Raw genomic sequence first — 26,005 nt, 5'->3', positions numbered from 1 at the left:
AAAAATAAAAAATTATATTAAAAATTGTAATGGTGATGTCAGTAAATATATTTGGCCAAACAATTTACTGTCCAAACAATAGTTAAGCAGTCCAAACACAATACTTGCCACACAAATATCAAATAAAATATTTCAAGTGATAAAGTGCCTACTATTTCTATTGAGGGGGCAAAGTGTCTTTACCCCTATTCTCAGGGGAGCAATGTGTTATTAACCCGCTCTAAACATTTCCATGGTTTGGTTCTTCACCAAACGAACATAGAAAAGGAAGATGGTCGAGGAAAACCTCGTCACCCAGCAAAGATGCAAGGATTCGTGGAGGAAAACTTCCAAGCTTTTTGAAGAAAGCGGCAGTTCATTTTAAAAAAGAAGATGAAACAGCAGTATTTCAGTTCCCAAAACTCGAATGAATTTTGATTATTGCACAAAGCACATAGTCCCACCAAAGACCTTGAGAATAGACATATTTCGAAATGCACATCTCTAGACCACCTAGAAATTTGAGTTGGATGGATGCATAAACTTCCATCCATCAATCCCTAGATTACCTCACATAGAAAGGAGAAATGGAGAAGTAAGTAATTAAGAATCATAAGTACCATGGAGTGAAGGCAATTTATTTTCCCCTGGTTTCTGTTCCGTATGGAAGGTGATTTGTAATTCTTTGTTGGAATATAAAATGTTGACTAAGCCCGTTTGAATTGCTAATTTTTTTAAAATTTTTATATAAAAAATAATATAGTGATTTGGTATATATGAGATAAAATGATGATTAAGAAATGGATTTACAAAAACATAAATTTTTTTTGGAAAAACATGACAATCCAAACACATTAATCATGGAAAAAATTGTCAAAAGAAAAGTTCTTGAAGTTATATAAGTTTGTTTGGACAGTCTATTTCTTGAAAGAAAAAAAACTAGCATTATAGATATGTTTTGTAATTACCTTTCATACTCTCAAGCACTTTTATATTGCATACATATTATACCACAAAAAATGTTTATATATATATACATTATGTATTTATTTCAAATAATTTTCTATCCAAAAACACATGCTTTACGACTATTAAAAAGCAATAGTTTGAAAACAAAGAAAGATAAAATCGGAAAAGTCTATTTGGATGACTCCATTATACTATACTATACTATTACTAAACTATAACCATGCACTTGCAGATTCTAAAACTTCTTTATCTGAACCTTAATAAAGTGCATCTGATGGAGGTTATGCAATTGTAATCACGAGTGGTCTGGAGACTAAGTCTGTGTATAGAATATAGACACCTACATGTTTGTCATGTGTGTTCGAGTGGTAGACCGATGGTGGCAAAAAACTCAAACATAACTGGTAAGGGATAACACCTTCCCGTCATTTCCCACAACCCAATGCTCCCAAACTTCATCATTTTCAGTTAGACAAAGTTGGTAAAGTAGAGATATTAATAAACAAACAATAGACTTGACAAACTAGCTACAAAGCAAAAGATAAGGATCATCAGCCCATCACATTTACTATCTCTTTTACTCCCTCGGAACACTTGCTTTACTTTATCAGCATTGTTTTGAAACTGATTCCAATAGTAGTAGTACATGCATTCATTCGCCTATTGATTACTACTCAATCAACAGTAAGAAAAGAAAAGAAGATTGATGTAATTCTGAGCAGGTGATGATAAGAGAAAGTGTAAATGCATGTGTCCTGGTCACCCGAGGTCCTTGTGTTTTTTTATTGGTGCCACAGTGATTTGGACTTGAAAGCGCCCATCTTTTCATGTCTATTGACACTGATAGTTGATATGTCACTTGGCTTGTTCATGTCCTCTTTTGACTCTTTATTAGTGGCATTGTATTTCTCTTTTTCTTTTTTTGTTTCTAGTTCTTACTACTTATTTGTATCTTCATCTTGTCAACCCAACCCATGTGCTGTTCTGGCTTTCAGTTTTCTTGAACTAATCTGATCAAAGTGAGGAAAAGAGAATATGGGGTCTCTAGGAGGTGAAATTGCAAGGAAGAAGGCAATGTGGTTATCTCCAAAGGTTATTGGTGTCAGTCCTTCTGAAAGATGGGGGCATTCTGCTTGCTATTCCAATGGTTTAGTCTACATCTTTGGGGTACGTATGATGTTTAATACTAGCAAACCACATTACTTTCTGATTTCTCTGTGATGGTTATGCTATATTTGGTGCTCATTTCTTTGTTCATGTATGCTTGGCTCTGTGATTTCTGGTAGAAATATGTACTTGGTTTGCTTTTTTTATGCTTCTTGAATCATTCTGACAATGTTTGCCATGCTAAATTAAGCAGTGTTTTCTATTTGTTGTTTGTTTCAAGGTTTTTTTTCTTTTTTTCCTGGTTTAAGTTTGTTCTAGCTGTCCCTTTTCTCTTTTGGGACTTGGGTTTTCTTCGGGTAAGCAGTGGATGCACTTTCTCCAACGGTTTTATACTTTCCTCTTTTATCATCTTTGTTTGGTATACTGTAGTCTGCATTTGGTGGAGCTTCAAATTCAGCTCCTTGTATGACTTGAAAGCTGAAAGTAACGTGTTAGGCTCTCTTCAAGTTGAACTATCGTTTATGGCATGTGTTCCTTTTGCTCTTGCATTTTAATTTCGTTTTTTCTTCGAAATTAGTCCAGCCATCCTGAGGCAATCTCTTCAATCTGAATTCTCATGATTGGTTTTGTGCCTACATTCTCTTCAATCTGAGGCAATACGAATTCAGTTCAACTAATCTGGTCTTCTATCAATGTGCGGTTTTGTTGTATCCACGTAATACGTGCCTATTTATTTATTGTTAACGTAGCATTCAACGATCGCTACTTTCTTTCCAGCTTTGACTCAATAACATCTTCAACCCTGATTAGGAGGAGTTATGCTGATTTCTTTTGCTCTATTTCTAGCTTTTTCTTTCCTCCTTTATAATTATCTTCTTGATCATGTTATGTTTTGGTATGTTCTTTACCTCTTTTTTTATCATAAATCTGGTATTCGTTTATCCTTGTTACTTTGTGGCGTTCTCACCCAATGCACAATTATGCTTCTGAAAGAATGACCATTTCTTTCTTCCACACTTCATGTCACCTATCCACACTTCAAAAGAATTATGTTCTTTTGGAATAAAGAAAGTTAGATCAGGATGCCTACTTTCATTTTCTTGTAAGGTGGTGTTATTTTACTAATTATGCTGTCAGCAAAAAGGATTTGAAAGTCAAACTAGTAACCATGGTTGGCCTATGGGATTAGTCCATTTCTTAAGTAGTTTGCTGTACTTGCTAAGTCCAGCCAATTGAGACATGTTATCTTCAAATTAGTCTAGGGACTGTTCTATTTCAAAGGATGCATGAGCAAACATCTTCCTGATTGTGCTGCATTCTAAATATTCTAATTCCCTTCATCTCAGGGATGTTGTGGCGGGATGCATTTTAGCGATGTTCTTGTACTAAATCTGGAGACAATGGATTGGAGCACCCTGGTGACCAAGGGACAGGGTCCGGGACCAAGAGACAGCCACAGTGCTGTAATAGTTGGGTACAAGATGATTGTCTTTGGGGGTACAAATGGTTCGAAAAAAGTTAATGATCTGTATGTACTAGATCTCAGGTCTAAAGAGTGGACATATCCTGAATGCAAAGGAACTCCGCCTTCCCCACGTGAAAGCCATACAGCTACACTTGTTGGTGATGAAAAATTGCTGATATTTGGGGGAAGTGGAGAGGGGGAAGCGAACTATTTGAATGACTTGCATGTTCTAGATCTTAAAACTATGAGGTGGGCTTCCCCAGAGGTAAAGGGAAATGTTCCTGTCCCTAGGGATAGTCACAGTGCTGTTGCCATCAGTAACAGGCTTATCTTGTATGGTGGAGACTCTGGTGATCGATACCAAGGTGATGTCGATATGCTTGATATGGATACATTAACTTGGTCAAGGGTACAGATTCTATCCTTCTTCATTTTACTTGCTCTATTGTTAGCTTGAAGTCAAGCTGAACGCTAATGAAATTGAAAAGCTTGCATCACATTTGAATATAAGCTAATGGTTTTGTTCGTGGCTATACCAGATGGATATTCAGGGGTCTTCACCTGGTGCTCGAGCAGGTCATTCTTCTGTAAATATAGAAACAAAGGCAAGTCCTTTAATTGATCTTGAAATAAATAGTGGTATCTGAGGAGGAAAACAATTCATTATCCGATGGTTTACTAGTAAATGTTGTTGTTTCTATGGAAACTGGAATGCAGTGCAAGCATTTTTTCTTTAAGCTAGCTGAATCACCATTCCAAACAAAAAACTGGTGGTGATCGTATTCTGCTTTTCAGGTGTATGTGATTGGCGGGGTAGCGCACAAGCAATACTACAATGATGTCTGGATTCTTGATATAGTTTCCTGCTCATGGAGTCAACTGGACATATGTGGCCAAAAACCACGAGGAAGATTTTCCCATACAGCTGTTGTGACCAATTTGGACACAGTAACAGTTTTTGGAGGGTGATGCTATAGATTTAAAAAAAAATCATGTACAAGCCCTTCTCCCAATTGTGAATGCTTATAATGTGTTACTGATATGCATTTGATTCAATCCTGCAGTTGTGGTGAGGATGAGCATCCGCTCAATGAGCTACTCATCCTGCAGCTTGGAGTTGACTATGCCAATGGACTGTATAAGATGCCGTTCTATAAAACTTCTGGCAACCAATGTAATCAAGAACGTAAGAGGTTTCTCAGAGAAGCAGAGAATGGTTTGGTAGGGGACAGCTACAAAATCAATACTTTTTACTCCATTTCCAATTTTCTTATGTAATCTCTGCTAAATAATAGATTTCTATTATTTGTCAGCAGAAAAGAACACTGCTGATGGCCACCAGTGAAACTTTGTTCATAAAGGATGCCGAAGAATTGAAACCATTGCCAAAGAAGTCTTTCTGCATGGATACAGGTTGGCTTGTTGTGGGAATATTATTTAGCTCAACATGCGAGGATATTGTAAAAGCATGCCTAACAGAAACTTTTATCCTTTGTTTAAGATGCTTTTCAAATGAAAAAAAGGAGGACAAACAACTTAAAGATGTATGGTATCGCGTCAGACGCTGAAGAGCATTCACTTTCACTCTCCCAAAGTTCATCTCCTTCTCAATCTGATCAGGAACAGACTCCTATCAAGAAATGCACAGAAGTCAGTCCTCAGGTGCTTCCGATATTTAAGCAGTACTGTGCAACTCCAGCGAGTTTGCAGTCAAATCATGTTCCTCTGAACCAGCCAAACCCCAGAATCATCACCCCACGGACTAGACAAGAGTTGCATGTTTTTGGAGAGCATCCAGATCAGTCGAAACTGCACAATCTACAAGCTGTTAATTTTCGTAAACATGAGTTGCATTTTTCAGCAGATGGGCAGAGATCCCTGGAGCCAGGACAGTTTCAAAACTTGGTATGTTGAGGTTATGATCTCCAATAGTTGGAGTATCATTAGACTGATTAATCTCTACATGGGTTCTTATTTCATATTTCCTTCCATACTCTCAGATGAGTTAAGTGCATTGTAATCTGCTTTTAGAAAAACTAGTCTAGGTACTGTTTGAATACCTTTTAGTTCATGAACTTATGCACTGGCAAAATAATGCCCTCTAGATTGGAGCTGAAGTTCGTGGCAATGTTGATGGTGAATTTGATTCTGGTTATCTGATGACTGCCACGGTTAATGGTAGGACTTTCAGAGGAGTCCTGTTTGCCCCGGTAAGTTTCCGGAGTTTAATTCTGCGGTAACTCTCTCTCTCTCTCTCTTTCGGTTCTTGTTCATAAGTGTCTGAACCTCAAGGTGATCCTCCATTTCATGGTAAAGGGACCTTATCTTGTGCCAAGAGGGGTAAATCTTGGTCAGAGGCCTTCATCACTCAGAAACCAAGTAAATTCTAGTGCAAGTCATTCAAGTCTTGGTGCATTAAGGCAATCTCAGCAGCCGACAAAGCAATATGCTCCAGAATTTCAACTAGCCGAAGTTAGAAGACCAATTTCAGCCGTTAGATCGCCTCCATCCTCCAATACAGAGCCAAACCTCAAGAGTGAACTTCAAGGGGTTGTTCTATCACTGGGAGGTCCAGGAAGCGGCAATGGCAAATTGTAGATTCACTGTAAAGGAGGAGAGTGGGGAAATGGTGCTGACAGGAATGACGGAATTTTTCTTGCCAATTTCCGCTCGCGTCTGATGTCTTTGTACGTTCAAAGTAGTTTATCTGCAACCCTTTCTCTTTCTTGTTTATAGGTTCTGAGAGCTGTGTAGGTGGTTAGTTTTTCACCTAGTTAGACTTAGAGCTAGTCTTTCATCATCTGTGATTTTGTTCATCGCATCACAAACTCCTTGTTTTGAGAAGACATGGCTCAGTCTAACTATTATAGTATTATGTTCCTTCGTTTGGGAAGACATGTAACTGAGCCTTCGTTTCGACTTCTGTGACCCTGGATATAATATGCTGCAAAAGCCAAAAAAAAAAAAAAAAAAACTTTGTTCTTGTGGTTGGTTTTGTTTGTATGATCAAAAATTCAACTGGTGCACCCCTAAAACAGAAGTTATTCATATCATGCTTAATATCATTGCATAAATTGTGCTTGCAAATTCGTGTTAGTGGGCAACCTCACACGAGAAAAGGCATAATATCAGCTGAACTGTGTTCATTGTTTTCTTTGCATGCATGGGTTGTAGTTTTCTATCAAAAGATTTTTTCGTTTTTCCCGAGTATTATATTTTTTAGCTAACTTTTTACCTTATAGACATTAAATCGCTGCAATATATTTTCATATAAAAACTCTAGAAAATAGCAATCCAAACGAGAGCTTTGCTGTAGACAGGAATACACTGCTAGCTAATTTGTTGCTTGTTCTTGTATTGTTCCCCATGATTCTGTGAATCACCTTATTTGCCTTACCTTGCAGTGCGGTTTATTTTATTCTGGCTATTTTCATGGCATACAAATCTGCAATCGACGCAATAACATTTGTCTGTTGGAATCGGATATGGTTGCAGTATGAAATTTTTTCTCATGCCATAAGTTCACATTTCACATGATTCTGTTAGTGCTAATAACAAGTAGGCAGAAGCACAATTCATGCATACTATGAACCACACTGATCATTTTATTATGCACGATAACTAAGAGTCAAATGTCCATACGAATTCATGCACATACTTCTCTGTATCATGTTCCAAACTTTCGAAATCAATCCCAGGTCTAGCAATTACAAGAAGTTAAAATTTGACTTAATGAATGCAGTTAAAATTCAAGAATGAAGTTTTAAAAAAAAAAAAGAATATCCCTTGAGTTGGTCGAAATGATAGAGTTTGCGTCATGTCATGCCTTCTTGCTAACGGGAATTTTAACTTATCTTGCGACATCCGTCTGACGGGATTTGTTTAGTACATCTTTCTCCTTCGTGTAATTGGCAAGTTATTGCACGGAGTGGAATTTGTTTAATGCACACTTTTGGATATCAGCTGCGGGTTCCCTTATTATAAAATAAAAAAAAAAAAAAGAGAGAGAGAGAGAGAGAGAATGTTGTATCGATTTTAAGAAAAACTCTTGCAAAATTTGTACTAGTAATCAAAAGCCTTTTGCTTTTCTTTTCTTTAGTTTTTTAAATCATTTGATAGATGAGGAATTTTTTAAAAAAAAAAAATTTACGTTTACGTACTAGATAAATCGTGAAAGCAACAACAATTCGAAAGAAAAAACAACTGTAGGGCAGTCAACTGCTAAGGGCGCACCCTCGGCACAAAAGAGCTGGATTAGATTCCCCTGTCACAACAAAATCCCACCCCCACAATAAAAGAAAAAAAAAAAAAAACAAATCACACAGAGACGAACACAGAAATCTTCGTACTGCGTGAGTGTGTGTGAGAGAGAGAGAGAGACAGTAGTGTGACGTTGGCTGAGCAAAAAGCCATAATCAAGGAAGGAAGGAAAGAAGAGAAAGGAAAAAAAGAAGGCTCCCGTGCAACCCGCGGGATGCTGTCGTGGGAGTGAGGCTGTGGGGTCAAATTCAGCTGTCCAATCTGTCACCCACGTCATCTACTGCCCTTTGTCGATTATATAACGTAAACAAATGCAACCCATCAAACGTCTTGTCCCCAATTTGCCATGATTTGACCGCCCCTTCTGATTCATCACGTCACCCACGTACTTCTTTTTTTCATATATTATTAGTTTATTTCTATCTTTGCTGCAATTTCATTTCATTCATCTCTCCTCCGCCTAGTACTACTGTTTCTGTTTCACCTTCCATGAAGCAGCACTCAGTAGTTCCAGTTCGAGTTCGAGTTCAAACAATTCATGTTCTGAATTTGTTGAATTGAAATTTATTCTACTTTACCCGAGTTCAAACTCGAGTCTGATCAGTTCAAGTCCAATTATTTTACTCCATTTCACTTTTACTCGAGCAAAACTATCCAATCGCTATGTTGTTAATATTCTCTCTGTCCCATATATTTAGTCATGTTTGGGAGTATATACTTTTTATATATTACATGCTTCACCAAAAAAAAAATTCTTTTGTTCCACTTTTACTCTTAATGACGTGCTGATCAAAATAAAAAGTAGAAAGTAATCCCATCATATTTGTCTTTATGCATCATTCATGAAGGACATAAGGGAAATTTCAGAGTATAAAGTAATTAGAAATATCAAATATGACAAACATTTTTGGATAGCCAAAAAAGGAAAGTATGATAATTTCAGTGGAACGGAGGAAGTACATTAGTAGCTCTATATTTGCGAGCCTTATTGATTTCTCGGTAGATGATGATATATTGGTATGCCCCTAGAAGTTAGGACGCTCTAATCATGGTCCTGGAGTTGGGATTTGGAACCTAAGGAATGCTTGCCTCGATTGGATTTGGGGTTACTGTGGATTAACAAGCCGTTTGAAATAATTTAATTGTACCATTTGCATTGCTCTACATGTATGACTGATACTGTGCGAGCCCTTATTGCATTGCTCTACATGTGTGATTGATTTTTTTTTTTATCGACACAGAGGTGTCCGGATCAATTTTTACGGGGCCCGACTAATCCCCTGCGGTCCGGGAGAGGAGGCCCCACTCCACTCCGAACATAGTAACTCCAGGCAGATTCGAACCTTGGTTACCCAAGATCGGACAACGTCCCTAAAGAGGAAAGCGTGACCGACTGAGCTGCCTGGGGGCTACATGTGTGACTGATACGTTTGTTTATTTTAGATCGGATTTTATATTTTTCTTTGTAGGAAATTGAAAATTATTAAGTATTACTATTAGGCTGGATACAAAAATTTGGATATGTGATTCACCAGAAGAACTAGCATGATATCTCTCTGGGAATATTTCTAAGTGGAGGGGAACATAAGAAAAGAAAAAGGAGAGAAAAGGGCAAAAGCAAAAGATAAAAAAGGAAAGGCATTCGGTTTGAGGACCATGTGGACTTGTTGAAGTAAAAAGCCTTCTAAATCTAAAAAGAGAAAGGGGAAACCATTAAAAATTTGATAATATCACTTTCCTTTTGGTTTTTTTTAAATATTTATTTTTGTAAATTTACAAAGATCTTCCTCTTGCTCATAATACATTTATATTGCATAACAAATTTGTTTTCATGCAATATTGATATGACTAGGATAGTAGTCCCTTCACCCCCCCCCCTTGAACTTGTCTCCATTTTTCAAGAAACTTTTTGAAAACCAATTAGCAAATTTAAGCTATGATATTCCTTTAAAATGTAGCATAATTGTTTCTATCCTTGTATTCCTTCTAAATTTTCCCTAAATGTCTCGCTTTTTCTTTTTCTTTTTCTTTTAAATTTAAGTGAAAGACCTTGAATTCATAACCTTCGACTTACAATTCCTCCGACCCTATCACTCAACTCAACCCTCTCACCTAAATGTCTCGTTGGTATATTTTTACATCTTCATCACGCTGTATATTTTGTTGCAAAGGGCATAATATAAAATAAAGTATTTTTTAAAGTCTGAGTTTTGCATTTGCAGATGGGATTGACAACCTCTTTTACTTTTTATACTTTCGCAGGAAAATTGATTCAATTCAAAAACAAATTTATTTTAAGCTAACAAATGACCTAAAGTGCTTAGCAGGCTAGCAGCCCATAGCTTGAATGTGCTATCGTTCGTTATTTGGTTCTTCCAATGTGGGCTCATGAATGCAGTGCCCTTTTGAAGAAAACTACTAAAAGAGGCTAGTTGTAATTTGCTTAGTCCATTTCTCTACATTGTTTCTTTTAGTTGGGGTCCAGTGGTGCATTTGTCCAATGGGACCTAATTGGAAATATTAGTCTCTTTTACAGGGAAATTGGAATAGGTCAGCCCAATTCCACAGTACGAAGTTAGAAATTCAAATTGGACTTCTTACGTTATTTCTTTTCCGACGGGCTTTACAATGAACATGCTCCCGGCTTTGAAAGCCCATTTTTAGCAAGGGGATAAAAAAAAAAGAAACTCTTGACAGGGAAAACCTAGAAGCGGAGAATCTCTTGTTAGGAAATCCTATGATAGAAGAAATTAATTATCTTTCAAACAAAAAAGAAATTAATTATAAATAAAAAATATGAAAAAGCAAGAAAATTGTGATTCATCTGAAGGCTATATTATTTCTTCAAGAACATGATCTTTGTAATCTGAGTAGTTCATGGATTGATGTCCATATGGCTCAAACACCTTTTGAAGCAAGCCGGTTTAGACTACCAAAATACACTAGGGATATAATCGAGTCGAATCAAGTTTGAGTATACTTGACATGCAAGAAGGATACTCGAGCTCGAGCGAGTAGTATTATTAGAGCTTGAGCTCAAGTTCAATGTTTGCTCATAGAACTCAAGCTCGATTCGCATAGGTTCAAGTCAAGGGCTCAAGTTAATGCGAGCCTTATCGAACTCGATCGAGTTCAAGTTAAAAAATTTTACTTTCTTGATAAATTTTGAGTGAAAAGATATTATTCCCCTTTAAAATTTTTCATACGACTTGAACCATTTTGTAAATTCAATCACTCTTTTGGGCATAATGATAATTTTATAATAGTAATAATATACTCAAGAATTAAAATTTAAAAACTCGATAAGACTTAGCAGGCTTTCGAGTATTGTTTCTAGATACTCGAATTCGAATTGCTTGGCTTATCAAAGCACTCGAACTCGATTCAAATTCAGTCAACCCGAGTCGGAGTCAAGTTTTTAAACAGCTTCCTAGAGTACACGACACCTTTTTGTAGCTTGTAATAAAATTTTGGGTTCTAAAAGAAAAAAGTCGTAGATGTAATGTTTTTCTTCTTCTTTTCTACTCATTTCTTGATTTTGTTCAAGAGATGTAGGGTAAACTTGCGCATATTTATACAAAAATAATGCTTATTTTTTAGTACCAGGTATTTTTCTTGGAAATTGAAGTATTATGGCAAAAGCAAGTTACTTCAACATTGATATTGTCTACGTAGCTAATGCCGATTTACCAAGCAAAAAAACTTCAATGTGAATTTGAGACTATATATTATGTGAAAATATATTGAAGAGATTAAAACTATTCATGCAAGTAGTTTGAAAGCATTCCATTGTTGCAGAAAAGTAATAATTTAAGAGAGTTTAACAGTTAAAAAGAGGTAATTAAATGTTTCACGGAAGTAATAGTTTGAGAGAATTCAACAATTGTAAAAAAAAAAAAAAACTAGTTGAACGATGTAGTTCCCTTTTTTAGAAACATGCAAGACAAAAAGTGATAGATTTTGACAGGTAAAATAAGGGTAAATTTAGTAATATATTTAATTGACATAGTTTGTCTATACCAAAAGTTTAAAAACTTCATTGTGTAGTAGAGAGTTTTACATTATTTATCCTTGTATGTTACTAATCATACTAAAGTTTATCCAAAGAAGACAAGGGAAAAAGATCTACTCTACTCCTATCATTCCATCTCTACTCTTATCATCCCACGAAATCTCTGTTTTTAAATATTCCATGAGAGTACCTAGTGCCTCGTTAAGAAGAAGTTCAGGTGTTAAATTTTTAAAGAAAAGTAAAATTAATTAGAAAAAATTTATAAATATAAGAAAAGTTAATAAATATAGGTTTGTTTGGATTGTGAATTATTTGAGATATTTTTACTGTAGCACTTTTTGTGATGTGATGTATGTGAGATAAAAAGGTAATTGGGAAGATAAAAAGGTACGTTGGAAATTGTAATGATGATGTAAGCAGATATAATTTGGTAAATAATTCACAATCCAAACAAAGCCGCATTGCACAATAGATTATATGTGAATTATTTGTGTTAACAAGTGCACAATTGAGACACCCATTAGAAAGATTTTCACCAAAGCTAAGACATCAACCATGACTAGTCCATTCATGTTAATCCAATGACTTGAGTTGGGCCATATTACATGTTATAGTAGGTGCAACTTGTGCTCCTAAACCAATACTTAGATACACTACAATCACTAACCTTTGAAACCAAAAAGAAAGATCACAATGATTGCATAATGAGGCAAATCATAAAAAATCAATCCCAACTGTGTCATGTAATTATGACCCAAAACAGATGTACTTATACTACTAGATAAACGAACTGATGTAGTACGAAGTACAAACCGAAACATCCTTTATAAAAACAGTTGTACTTTGTGTGTATGGTCAATTTAAAACACAAGTCCTAAATGGGCAGCTACTTGTTGGTCCGGGTTCAGACCAACCAAAATCATCTCAACAGCTCCTTTCTCCTAAAACAGTAAAACGTCGCCGTTTCCTAGGATGTCGCTTCTCTGTCCGCGTCTTTGTCTTTTCATCTTCTGCCTCGCCGTCTTGGCTTTCACAGGAGTTCTTCAACTGGTGACCTCCCATGAAGAGTCCGGCGAGTGGGACTGCAAGCCCGACTCGGAGGCCCGTGTCCCTGCCCAGTTCAGGCCCGGAGTCGTAACTCTCGATGGCCATGCCGACGATTGGGAGGATGTATATGGGTTTGAATTCTCCCTCCTCCCGGCACTAGACCCGGACGAAGAAAATGCCTACAAAGGTGGAAAGATGACTGTTAAGGTGGTGCCCGTTGACTTTGACTTCTTTTTACACGCAAACGATTTCAAGAACCGTTTCTTCAACTTTCTTGGATTGGATCGACTTAAAGTTTTTTCTTTTTTATTTTTCTTTCGTTTTTTTTTTGAGAAGGAAAGCGATGGGCATTAGTAAAATTATAGTACGAACAATTATATAGATTAAAGGATGTGTTTTTTCTTTCTTGAGTATGATTATTGATTGTGAATGTAGGCCTTGCATGATGGGAAGGATATGTACTTCTTGTTGCAAGTGGATGGGAACTATATCTACTCAAAAGGGTTTGTTTTTATTTTAAGCTGGTGGATTTCTGGCATTTTTTTAGTATTCCTTTTCTGTTGTGATCTACTGTTTGTTCTGTTGTCGAGTTCAGCTGAGATTGTTCTGTTAATGTTAACTTCAAAGAATTTAGCTTGTTTTAATAGGTGTGCAGCAAAATCTAATGTTGCTGGATTTTGAATAATTGGTTTGAGGTTCATTACTCGCGAAATGAAAAGCTAAGGTCAGTTAGGTCTGACCTTTCTAATTATGATGTAGTCAAGTCTTGAGAAGATATGAATGAGAGTTAGTCTGACAAGAATTACTAGTGAAAGCGTTAGTAATTTTAAGGACATAATGACAAATGGAAACTGCTAATGAAAACAGATAAGAGGAAAAGCAAGATGCATTGATACTTTTAAAGGGAAAATGGGGAAAAAGAGCTGGTAACTGCCAAGTTTGGAAATGGCTAGGATAGGGAAGCAGAGCAACCAAAAAAACAAAGTGCAGAAATAGAAATTTGAATTGGAAAAGCATATGTTAATAGTACATGAGAAAAAGGAAGCATGAGAAGGCTAACAGGGGAATGTAGAAATTGAGCCAAGAAACGAAGAAGTGAGGAAGAGGAGGGAGAACAAGAAACTAAAAGGAATGGTTCTATTGCACTAGGAGGGAGGAGGAGAGTACAGAGAAATCAGAAAGAGATAAAAACAAAGAGAGATGAAGAAATTAGAGGAGCAGCCTATCTCATCTTAAAGGAGGAGAGCAGAAAAATAGTTGCTCCGGGCAAGAACAGCATCTAGTCTGTCTGACAAATTTGGAATCTCCTGTACTGTGGCTTAATTCTATTGTTACAAGGTACTTGGACAAATGATAAAATCACCTCAAATGGATTGTATGAAAATAAATTAGAATAGAACCTAGAAAAGATCAAGAGATGCTTTTTTTTTTTGTTTTTGTTTTTGGTGCCTTGTGTTAAGTTTAGAAATCTGAACTCGTGAAAAAATCTCCTGATATAGTCAAAGTTGTGGTGCAGTAAAGATGCTTGCTTTTCTCATACATTTTGCTCAAATTCTGGTTGACAAGGTGGCAGTTTCAGTTTTGCCTAAAGATTAAATTTTAATTGCTTACATATTAAATAATGAAACAGTGACCTCCTTCAGTTTTGATGTAAGGCTGTATTTCATAAGTATACCCTTCCAAAAAGGCTAAAAGAGCTTGCTGTTTTGTGGTTGTGCCTTTTTTATCACTTAGTATATAAGTAATATTAAAAAAAGTGTACCCATCCAAATAAACAATCAAAGAGCTTGCTGTTATCTGAATGCATGTCAAGTACTTGTAGTAAAACTTATCCTGTTGATGCCTTGGCTTTTCTGGCGATACGAATGCATGTATCTGTGTTTGAAATCTTATGGACACTGCTGCTGCAGCTGTATTCATACATCATGATTTTGGCAGGGCTGTTTGGTTCATATAAAGGAGAATATGGTATCCAAAGAAGCATTTAAGATTTCTCCTATTCACCAACAATAGAACTTTAGACACATTTTATGAAATCTAAGCAATCTAAGCTCCAATTCAAGAATTCTATTCATCATAAATTGCTAGCTGCCAAATGGTATGAGAATTGGCTTACATTCTAACGTTGTCATGTTTTGGCTTTGGAAGTATTAACCATGACATCCTGCATTTATTTCTTTATTTTTCCTGGTCAACTTAAGGTGTCTTTTGCATGTTTTGCTTTAGTATTGCAACCTCACTGACTGAGGTTATGTTGTATGCCTTGGTTAATGTTTCAAAGTCTCAATTCTAAGCTTGGGAATAGATGTATATTTTAACTTGGAACTATGTTTGACTAGTCAGACATTCAATCATACCTAGTAGTTTTACATACTTTTGACATGGGTGTTTTGCATCTCCTCTGATGGTTTTTTTTGCATATCCACTCTATAGTAAGTTGCTAAGGTGTTCTATAGAAGAGGTTAGTAGGCTTTCTAGAGCAGTTAATTAGATTAAAGCTTTTGAGCCAGAAGAAAGAATTAAACCCATTTAATGGATCTTTTCTAATATCTGATACGATGAGCTACACTAATGCTATCTAAGATCAAATTTCTTGGTGCTATTATGTCAGCTAGGATGACTACTGAGAAATAAATGGTATCTGCCATTTATTGAGTCTCAGTTATTATCCCTGGGACAACTAAGTAAGCTGTAATATCAGTTAGATAGTCTAATGTAAAATCAGACCAATTCTGCTGTGGGTTCAATATTTTGTGATGTCTTTTCTTGGGAGGCCGTTGATATGTAAGCAATGGAGCAGCAGTTCAGAATAAGGAATTATAGGATGAGAGCAAATGTATTAGTGAAGTCAATCTTGATCTCTTAGAAAATGGGTGTGAACTATTGTCATCTGAAGCACTATTAGCTTGCAGTTATGTATAAGCTGTTTCACTGGTATTATGATTTTAGTTGCAGGCACACTATATGATATGTGGTTTTCAATTTTCATTCCTGAAAATGGCTCTGAATTTCTAATGATGCAGAGATAATCATGGATGCCCATCTGTGGCACTTATGTTTCAAGTTGGTGAGAGTGCTACCTACCACAGAGTAAGTAGCAAAGTGGGATCACTTGAGTGACTTATATTATATATTCTGTTGTTATCCTTTATTTGGTACTTTGTTTAGGCTATAATTTCAATTAATACTATTATTTACCCTTTTTATTATTTTTCTCTTATCCAACCTAATTAGTATCTTGTTTCCCTAAATGGTTAATTTTTCTTCATGCAACAAGATGGGTGGATGTAAAGAATCACCAAATACGTGCAACAAAACAAGCTGCCGTGGCTATGAAGTTGACATCATGCATTTCTCCATTGGAAATGCTGTTCCAGGACGCTTGTATGGTGGGAACCCAATAGACAGCAGAGAGGGTAATGGAGGTGACAGGTAGATGTCAAACGGGATTTGTGTTGACCTTTTGGTGTATTCAGTCGACATTCCTATGACTGGTCCTTAATAAGAATCTCATTTGTCTAAAACAGATTTGGTCATTTAGTTGATACCTATGCCTGGAATCCACATTGCAGAAACCTTGATGGTATTGGTCCATCAGGTAATCATGAGATTGGACAGTCCATTATCTCTTTCTTCTGACATCAGTAATGCATGACGAATTCTGTCTTTAATCTTTTAATACCAGGAGAATCCCTTCAGTGCACCATGTACTTTATAAAATCAACGTTTTGCTTACCTTATGGGTTGGAACTATGCAGCATAAGTTTACAATGTGTTTAGACAACTTCCAAGACTTTCATAAAAGACAATTTTGAATGTAAAATTCTAGTATTTTCCTGAAACTGCTTGCTAGCTGAGTAGAAATGCTTTTATGCGTCATAAACTAGTTGGATAATCACAGGGAATGCTGTAACTTTCATGTATATGATGTTTGTCTGTCATTCTCTTCTTACACAATGTCAGGATTTCTGAATGCCCTGATGGACTTTGTGGATGCATTTATTTCACTTCATGGCATGAGAATATTGTTATCTTACATAGCCTCAATAAGGGATTGTGCAAATCTAAATGCTTCTATCGCTATAAGCTAGCAAAGCATTTACCTTTCTCTCATTTTCACTTTTGTCAGGAAATGACTCCACTGCACAGAATGATTGGAGAGGTGCATGGTGGCATAGCAGTTTCACAACCCATACAGGTGAATGTGTTTATGTTTGGAATGTGTTCCATTTAGGAAATAAACAAGGAAAAGTCAGCCTAGAATTGACAAAAGGCTGATGCTTGAATTTTATAGGAGTCAATGTCTCAGTATTAGGTGACAGTTTAAGCTATGCGGTTATCAAAGAAATCAAAACTGTCATCGTTGGCTGTTAGCTGAAGCAGCTATTACTTCATACGTGGGCAGTTGATGCAGTGATAGCTATTTAACATTTTCAAATTTACGTCGCATTGTTTTCAAATTAATTATAAGTTTCCAGTTCTGTTGCCATATGTGTTGCAGTTGATTTCGATGTTATCACCGAATTTTCAGTTTCTTCTGAATAAAATTTACCCTTTGCATGACAGGTTTTGTTGCAGAAGATAGTCCTTACGCATCTTCCGGTCAGAAAGGCACATACTACTTTGAATTTTCCAGGCCTCTCCGAAGCAGGGATAGTCTACAGCAGGTTGTGCCTGCTTTTTAGCTTTTGTGTTGTCTAATTTTGTGGAAGAAGAATCACAAACCACAGTATTTCAGTATGCATGGGACTAAAGAGTAATGCTGCCCTTGGACTTTTATTTTCTTGGGTTTGATGCCTGCAGATTTCATATCAGTAATTGTCAAATATTTGTTGTTGTTACGTCTAGCATAAGAGACTTTAGTTAAACTGTTGAATTAGAGGCTCAAATATACATATAATAATTATTGATTGCATGGTTCTCCAAGTTGAAGAAGAATGCTATAATGTTACTTTTCTGATGATTGTCTTATGCTTGATGGTTGGTTTATTTAATAATGTTTTCACTTTTTCTAATAGATAACTAATAACAATATTCTGGCTTACCTACCTTGGAAGGCTTTTAGTATTGCTTGGCATGCGAAAAATGAATTTTGCATAATGAAATTCTCGATTTTGTATGTAGGATCTGTATTTTGTGTTAAATTTTTTTTTTTATTTTTTTTAATTTTGCATGTAGGATGTACAATTCACCATCGGTCAATCAGGCAAGTTTTCAGCTGCTTTTTGGTACCCCAGTGATGGAAATCCATGGCATGGATCAGCTCATTATTCCATCAGCTGTGACTGGGTACCCTTAGATGTGTCCCCAGGCTCTTCTTCGCCAGTTAAAGGAAAATCAGGAAGCGCTTGGGGTGCTGCCAGTGGCTTTGCTCTTCTCCTCTCTGTTGTTTCCTTCTGCATTTCAATTTTTGTCGGATACCGCGTTTCTATTAATAAAGCCATCCCCTTCACACCCATGGATCGGCTTTAACTTCCTTCTCCATCTCTCATCATGATCAAGTTTTGTTATTCTTTCTTTGTAGTTTCCTTTTCATTTTCTTGTGTAAAGTGACCTTAGTTATATCACTGGTGAATGCAGAGTTAGTTAGAAATAATAATTAAAAAAAGAAGAAGTTTGGTACAGGTTGATGATACTGGTATAGGATGTGTATTCAAACGCATCAGTTTATGAGTTACAGACTAGCTAAGCCACCATTAGTGAAGAATGTATTGTCGATCATAAATTTTTTTCCACTTCTTTCTCAGATTCCCAGTCGATTAGTATGTACCCGCAGTGAAGAGTAGACAAAAGCATTTTTGTGCATGGTGTGTGTGGTTGTGTTTGTGTGATTTGAAGTAGAGAATATGTTTTGGGCGTACATTTGAGAGTGGCAATTAATGGCACCCCAGGAGGCTAGGACATATAACAGCTGAAAAATAAACACAGAAGCAATATTTTCTGCTAGTACAAATTTATGTTGTTACTGTCTAAGGTTCATTTTTAGGCAAGATTTTGAAGCCCGGCCTGGAGAGTTCAATTTGTCTTTCAAGCTCTGATCTACAAAGTTGTGCACTTTGGCTGAGCCTTTTCTTTTCTACTTTTTGCTCGTACCCTACCATGTATACCATTTCTGTAATTAGGATGAGATTATTCTTCAAATGTTACTATTTTATTTGGTCACTCATGTGAGCAGTTTTGTTTCTCAACTTGGTGAAAGTAAGAATCAAGAAACTGAGGAAAAGAAGAGACAGGTTGATGATATACATGAACTGGTGACCATAGATCCGTGATTGCGCCTGCTAGGAATTAGAGTCGAAATATGCTCGCATGGCATCATTGCCACCTGCAAATTATATGAAACTCGTACAAACTGGAAGGAACTTCAACAAATTGAGATTCCTCTCATTCTCAAATACTTTGTGTAGTTAAGAAGGAAGAGAGTAGCAGTTTGGTTTTTGGTAGAAGAGAACAGCAATTTGGTTTGGGTGAAAGCAAGGAGCGACCATTTTGTTATTCTGAACATAATCGAAAATCTTTGTTCGACCATACCACAGGAGATCTTACTCATAGCAGTATAATTAGGCTAACAGAACTGACATAAAGAACAAAAAGTACAATAAAAATGTTCTTAAGTTGGAAACAAAACGACCCTGAAATAGCATAAAATTCAAGTAGTTTTGAAATCTAGGCGATCTGTTCTCTCAGTCAACAGAAATGCAAAACAGCATTTATGAAACCCTTATCCTTCTAATGCGCTGAAACATGTCATACTAAAAATTCACAGTATATGTTGAGCCCTCTGATTATCTTCTATAGGGCAGTAAACAAAAAGAGAGAGGCATTATCTGAACACACCTAAAAACGTCTGAAGTTTGTCATAGATAGCAAACCAATTTATTAAATGATAAGATCACTAAAACCCTTTTGATTTCCCAATCCAAGCATTCATTAAATGATTTATAGCCAAGTTTGATAAGTATTCAATCTAGATTTTCATGGTCTGATAAGGAAAAATGAAAATCCTATAGTACTCTTGAATGAGCTAATATAGATGGTAAGAAGATAGATGCACAAAACCAGTTAGATTTTGTGCTATTACGGTTCACGCTTGGTGCACATCATGATCTGAAAAATACAAACCAGAAATGACGTTTGTAAGTTATTTTCTTCAAAAAATTGAATATGATATGACCATTGTGGAAAAAGGAGTATGTAATTAAGGCCATTATAGCATTCATTAACTGATTTGTGGCCTACTGGATAAGTAATCAACGCACATTTTCATAATGTATATATGGCAAAAATAAAATTTTATATATGAATGGTAAATCACATGAAATATATGTGATGAAATCTAATTCCTTAAACTTACATTTACATATGTGATGTAATGTAATATTATCGAACTCTATATCATCTTAAATTAACAAAACAATATGACTGTTGGTAAGCACCATCGAATCAAGACAAAACAGCCAATAAAAGAAAATTGTGATTTCCGACTCAAACACCATTAAGCAGACTCGCAACAAGACAAGAATTCACCTTCGCAACTCAATCCCACCGTCTCAAACTTTTCAAGGCATTACATCATTTATAACGAAGCCTAACACTTTATTAATTTTCAGTTGAAATTTTAGCATCTACGAGGCAACTGTCTTGCTCTAGAACTCACCCTTCAGCAGCTTAAGGCCGTTCCAGGCATTTAAACAGTAGCTCTAGAGACAGATTAAGAGTGAAAGAGAAAGCGATATAGAGTGAGTTTTGAAAGTAATTGCATCAGTGACAAATTCAGCCTGCTTGTTCCAAACCTTATAGCAACCTTATAGAGTCAGTTTAGATTTTATGCTATTATATTTCATATTTGGTGCGACTAGGGATGTACGCTCGAGTAGCTCGGTCAACAGTTTGGCTTGAATTCGGGTTGACCACTAGAAGAGGGTAATGAGTACATTTTATGTGGTCCAATCAAGGTTTTTAGCCCTGCCAAATCTGATGTGCTTTGTGCTAAAGACCCCAATTTTGCCTATAAAATGGGAGTTCCATCTACATTTGATTCTCGTCATTGCCTCCATGTTTCTTCATCCTATGGTTTAGTACTTATGAGTGGCGCATATAATTTTGGGAAGACCTTGTATTTATGGAATCCTTGTATTGGAAAATACAAGTGCATTTCCTCTTCATACATTGACATAAAGGAGTCAAATAGGCTAGGTAGTTCCTTGGCTGTTGGATTTGGTTATCTCAACCAAGCAAATGACTATAAGATCGTAAGAATTGTGTACATTGAAAAAGATGATGATCATTTCTTGGATGAGGACAATGACTATATGGATGGTGATGATCATGATGATGTTGGTGGTGATGGCAATGAGATAATTGAAATGGAGATTGATGAAGATATTAGTGCTAGTAAGGCTGAGTCAAGTAGTAATTAATGACGATAGAACTACAGAGGTTGAAGTTTATTGATTGACCAGAGATTCTTGGAGAAAAGTTGAAATCCAGTCTTTTCCGTGGTTCTTGTGTGATTACTTTACCAGAGCATTCGTTAACAATTGTGTCCATTGGATGGTGTTCTATAGGCGCGTCAACGAGGATGAATCGATGATTTTGGCCTTTGATCTTGAGAAAATTACAGTGCCTCATTATGAGGACGATGTAGCTGAATATGTAGAGAGTATTGTTCATAAGGAAGCTCTTGGTTTTGTGGTCATTTATCCTCAAGAAACAACTGAACTTTGCTCTCTGTGGGAGATGAAGGAGTATGGAGTGGTTGAATCATGGAGTAAAGTATTTAGTGTCGAAGTTGGAGGGACAATTTATAGGGGAATGACCAAATTATGTTTAAAGGGGAAAATCAAGGCTTTCGTCTTTATAGCTTTCGAAGTCAAGAGATTAAAACTGTCACAGTTAAACTTGATTCAGATGAGCTTGACTTTTTGTCCATGGTGGATAGCCAAAAAAAAAAAAAAAAATTTGTTGGGAATTATTTATTCAAATTGCAATAAAGATTGAATTTAATGTAATTCACTACTGATTTATGATCTTTTGTGTTTTTGTTGGTCCTTGTGAGTTTTTTTTTTTCTTACCATCATAGTTCTTTTCAATAAGAAAAAAAATGTAGGTTTCCAATTCTGTAGCAGTTATCTCTTTGGGATATATTGACCAAAGTTTATTATCCAATTCAATTTTGTCCATTAATATATTTTTAAGATAATTCAATGGGGATCCGTAGAATTAGTACTTAGTCCATATATACTTGGAGAGGAAAAGTTGTTGGAGTAAAAGAATTTAATTGGGATCGAAGTTCTAGTCAATTATATCAACAAAATTGTTTCATTACTTGGATAAGGAAGGAAAACGGGATAATGGGAGAAAGGAAAATCAGATGATAGGAGATTGGGAGTTCAAGTTAAAGTGAATCCAGAGTGTATAATGCGTGTACAATGATTTGTCGAGTTTTCAAAAAGTTGTGATTATATATGTGTGTGTGATTACACTACCACGCGCGCCCACAAAAGATTTTAAGTGAAAAGAATTGGTGATTAATAGCTTATCAATTAATGTAGCTATCATGAATGTAAGACGCTCCAAAAACGAGAGAGAGAGAGAGAGAGAGAGAGAGAGAGAATCCATAGATGCTGACACAAATGTAATACTCCCTCCTCCGTCCCGTTTTGTTAGTTTTGATTTTTTTTTTTTTCACACAAATTAAGAAAGTATAATTAATTTGGTTGGAAACATAAATTTAGATTAATAATTTCCTAAAATACTCTTATGCTAATCACGAAGAGTGCTAATTAATATCAGTTACAGGGTTAGTATTGAAAAAGCTCAATGTATTCAATGTAGTGGGTTAGTAGTTAATAACAATGTATTAATAACAAGATATTTAATAAGGATATTTTAGACAATTTGAAAGATTACTACATTTCTTAATGAGAAATTGGACTATAATTTGGGACAGACGAAAAAGGAAAACAAAACTATCAAAGTGGAACGGAGGGAGTATATCCAACATCTAGATCATAAATTTATGATGAAAATTTTTACCAAAAAGAATAATAAATAGATAAAAATTTTAAACGCTAAATCTTTTTTGGGGGTGTCAATCGGAGGCCTAACTGCCAATTACATAATAATAGCACAATCAACCAAGGAAACATTCATAAAATTTATTGATAATAGAGGCTTATGAAATAAAGCGCCCCGAATAAAGTGCAAATTTAAACTCATCTTTTCTAGGAGATCAACATGTGTATTGCCTTTCCGCCAACATTGCGACCGCTTGCATTGCCACTCGCGACTAAAAAGTTCCCAATTTTACATCAGCTTGAAAGCTTATGATGAGCAAGCTGGATGATGTTCTATGTTGAAGTATTCAATTGCCAAGCCGGATGCATACCCTGTGCTTAACAGCAAGCAAAACCAATTAGCCAACGTCCTTGATCCTTTTGCAGAATGCCCCACCCCTGGCTACACTATGCCAAGTTGAGGAAAATTCCACCCTGAGAGAATATCTCTTTCTGGAAACAGTTGACTGCCCACAAGCTCAAACTTTGAAGGCTGATGCCCAGTCTCCACTCAATGTTGCTATCTGTTATTACATTTCAACCACTATTTTTTTTTGGTGAGATTGTAACTGAAATTAAAAGTATAAGTATTTTTATTTATTTTCACAAATTAAAAAAATCAAGGGGATTACATTAATGAACATAGATATACCAACAATGTATTTATGATGTAAAGCACAGAGTGTTTCTGATGGAATTAAAGTTTTTTAAAAATAATAACCTATCCAAAACAAATCAATTTATTTACCAAATTAGACTTTGTTTGGATTGTCATTTTTTTTCAAAAAAAAAATTATTTTTTCATAAATATATTTCTCGGTTATCTTATTATTCTACATACATTAAATCTTTGTCGTGCATTTTCCTGCAAAAATTTTTAAAAAATTCGAATAGGCTATTTCATTAAATAGTTTTTCTAACGGGTGCATTTATATTCACCTAATATACCATATATATGTATACGTACTAACAATTACTATCCTTTTTATTTGGATTCTCCGTTTTTTCAAACAACAAGTTTTTAATATATAATACTACAGCATATATATATATATATATATATAAACAAAAATAACTTCAAAAATACTACACTCATATAATATATCAAAAGGAACTCTAAATATACAAAAAAATTAAAAAATATACAAAAAATTTACATCATCTTCTTTTTTTTTTCCATCTATCACCACTACCCACCACAGTCACCACCACCATCCCCTTCTTCCTCCTCTTTTATCTCCCTCCCCTTTCCTCCTCCCCCTTTTTCATCTCCTCTCCTTTTCTTCTCCCCTTCTCTATTTCCCTTCATCTTTCCACTCCTACCACACCCCATCGAGGCCATGTATTAGAAGAGGGGAGAGGCGTGGTGTGACGGGAAAGAGAAGTGCAGGAGGGTAAGGTAAGGGAAGGGAAGGAGGAGAGAGAGGGAGAAATAGGAAGAAAGGGAGGGAGGAGGAGGAGGAGAAGGAAGTGGGAGGGGGTTGTGGCGGTGGTCGGTAATGGTTATGGGTGATAATACTAATTTTTAAAAATATCTTAAAATTTTAAAAATACTTCAAAATACATTCCAAAACATCTTCAAAAACATCCACCTTCCCTTATATTTTCTTATTTTCTTTAATTAATTTTATATTTTTAAAAATATGATATTTGAAATACTCTCTCCGTCCCACTTTGATAGTCCTGTTTTCCATTTTCATCTATCTCAAATTGTAGTCCACTTTCCAATTGAAGGATGTAGTTATATTTTAATTTTCCTAAAATACCCTTATTTAATGTAAGTTGTTGTTACTATAAACCTACCCCATTTAATGAGAGTTGATTTTTTTTTACTATCAATTTAAGTTTTCATAAAATTGTATTCTAATTAATGTGAGGATATTTTAGAAAAATAATTATTTAAATTGATTATTTCAAAAAAATTAACTATTTTTTTTAAATTGTACGGAAAAAAATCAGAACTATCTATTTTTTCCATAAGTGCTGTCACCTGTTATGAAGACCAGCAGTCAACTATTCAACAGGGAAGCGTTGAGAAAGTTCCTAAGCCTACGAGCTTTGACCGCCTTCGGGTGCCATAAATCGGGTGGTGGCCAATTTTCCTAAATTAAATAAACAACTGACTATTGGGTAATACGCGTAAGGGAATCTTAGTCCGAGTCCAACAAGGCTAAGACCTCTTTTCAACCGTCCAGATCACGGATGACCGCCTCATCCCAGCCGTTCATTCCCTTCCCAAGCATCGATAAATACCCCCCCAATCCCGTCCGTATTAACCGCCTTTGCCCGCGTCTGTGTGTGTGGTAAGAAATTATAGCGTAAAAATTAATTCAGTTGTGTCTTTTTTTTGTCTCAGTAGAAGGTTAGGATCTTCAATTGATGATCGTCGCTGGGTTCGATCGTTGCGTCTATGGTTTGATGATTTGATTATTTTGAAGCTTATTATCGCTAATTTTTTTGATGGCGATTTTTGAGGTTTAATCATGGTTGTATTTCGAAGGATTGGACGGGAAGGATACGAGTTTTTGCGCTATTTTGGGTTTGTTTATGTGGTAATTTCTGGATCATTCCAATTATCGGACAAACTTGACATCAAATTTCCTTCAAAATTAGCCCTGTTCTGGTTCTTCTTTCTGGTTTTCTTGCTGTGCTTCTTGTAGAATCATGGATTTCGGGCAAATGGAGTGGGAAGGAACTCTCTCTTGGATGGATGTGAGCGTAATCTGAATCTGGAGTTTTTATTTCGTCCATATTTGTGGTTGTTATTATTGTTGTGATTGCTGTAGGCGGTGCTCTGGACTTTCAGTAGTTTTGGTGTGGTGTCGATGGAGGATTGATCAGAAAGATTGAGTTTTTACTATTGTTGGGTTTGTTGATTAGTAATTTCTCGATCGTTCTTTGTTATCTAGATTTTTCGCCTTTTCTTTTTCTCGTCTTTCCTTTTTCTGGTTCTTTTGATGTCCTCGTTGTGGCGTGGCAGAATCCTAGTCTTCGGTGGGGCTAAAAAAGACTCTTCCTGGATGCGAATATCATACGATATCGGGAGTTTTTCCCTCGTCCCTCTTTTTGGTCTCCTTTTTTATTTCCTGAAAAAAATTAACCGGGGAT

At 35.9% G+C, this 26,005-nt stretch overlaps 2 protein-coding genes and 2 long non-coding RNA genes across 5 annotated transcripts; all 4 read left to right on the top strand.

The window, feature by feature from the left end:
- Nucleotides 1–1,645: 1,645 nt before the first annotated feature.
- LOC113727807 (uncharacterized) lies at nucleotides 1,646–6,501 on the top strand. Of its 2 annotated transcripts, none has more exons than XM_027252163.2 (9): nucleotides 1,646–2,115; nucleotides 3,402–3,929; nucleotides 4,060–4,125; nucleotides 4,316–4,485; nucleotides 4,585–4,741; nucleotides 4,834–4,933; nucleotides 5,022–5,425; nucleotides 5,626–5,730; nucleotides 5,837–6,501. In XM_027252163.2, the coding sequence occupies exons 1-9, from the start codon at nucleotides 1,984–1,986 to the stop codon at nucleotides 6,116–6,118; spliced, it is 1,944 nt and encodes a 647-aa protein (XP_027107964.2). In that variant the 5' UTR covers nucleotides 1,646–1,983; the 3' UTR covers nucleotides 6,119–6,501. The 2 variants fall into 2 exon arrangements, with proteins under 2 accessions (XP_027107964.2, XP_027107965.2); XM_027252164.2 differs by having other exon boundaries at nucleotides 1,648–2,115; nucleotides 4,837–4,933.
- A 6,142-nt stretch (nucleotides 6,502–12,643) lies between these two features.
- On the top strand, nucleotides 12,644–18,574 carry LOC113727806 (uncharacterized). The gene is made up of 8 exons (XM_027252162.2): nucleotides 12,644–13,046; nucleotides 13,275–13,342; nucleotides 15,863–15,929; nucleotides 16,117–16,271; nucleotides 16,367–16,437; nucleotides 16,969–17,037; nucleotides 17,406–17,506; nucleotides 18,018–18,574. The coding sequence occupies exons 1-8, from the start codon at nucleotides 12,765–12,767 to the stop codon at nucleotides 18,309–18,311; spliced, it is 1,107 nt and encodes a 368-aa protein (XP_027107963.1). The 5' UTR covers nucleotides 12,644–12,764; the 3' UTR covers nucleotides 18,312–18,574.
- A 6,487-nt stretch (nucleotides 18,575–25,061) lies between these two features.
- Nucleotides 25,062–25,445, top strand: LOC140035421 (uncharacterized). The gene is made up of 2 exons (XR_011839634.1): nucleotides 25,062–25,200; nucleotides 25,398–25,445. It is a non-coding gene; the product is annotated as an uncharacterized lncRNA (long non-coding RNA).
- Nucleotides 25,446–25,474: 29 nt separating this feature from the next.
- LOC140035422 (uncharacterized) lies at nucleotides 25,475–25,817 on the top strand. Its single transcript, XR_011839635.1, has 2 exons — nucleotides 25,475–25,609; nucleotides 25,684–25,817. It is a non-coding gene; the product is annotated as an uncharacterized lncRNA (long non-coding RNA).
- The last annotated feature ends 188 nt before the right edge of the window (nucleotides 25,818–26,005 follow it).

This window comes from Coffea arabica, chromosome 2c, assembly GCF_036785885.1.
Source record: "Coffea arabica cultivar ET-39 chromosome 2c, Coffea Arabica ET-39 HiFi, whole genome shotgun sequence".
Classification (NCBI taxonomy): domain Eukaryota; kingdom Viridiplantae; phylum Streptophyta; class Magnoliopsida; order Gentianales; family Rubiaceae; genus Coffea; species Coffea arabica.
This window is presented reverse-complemented; position numbering and strand designations above follow the sequence as displayed.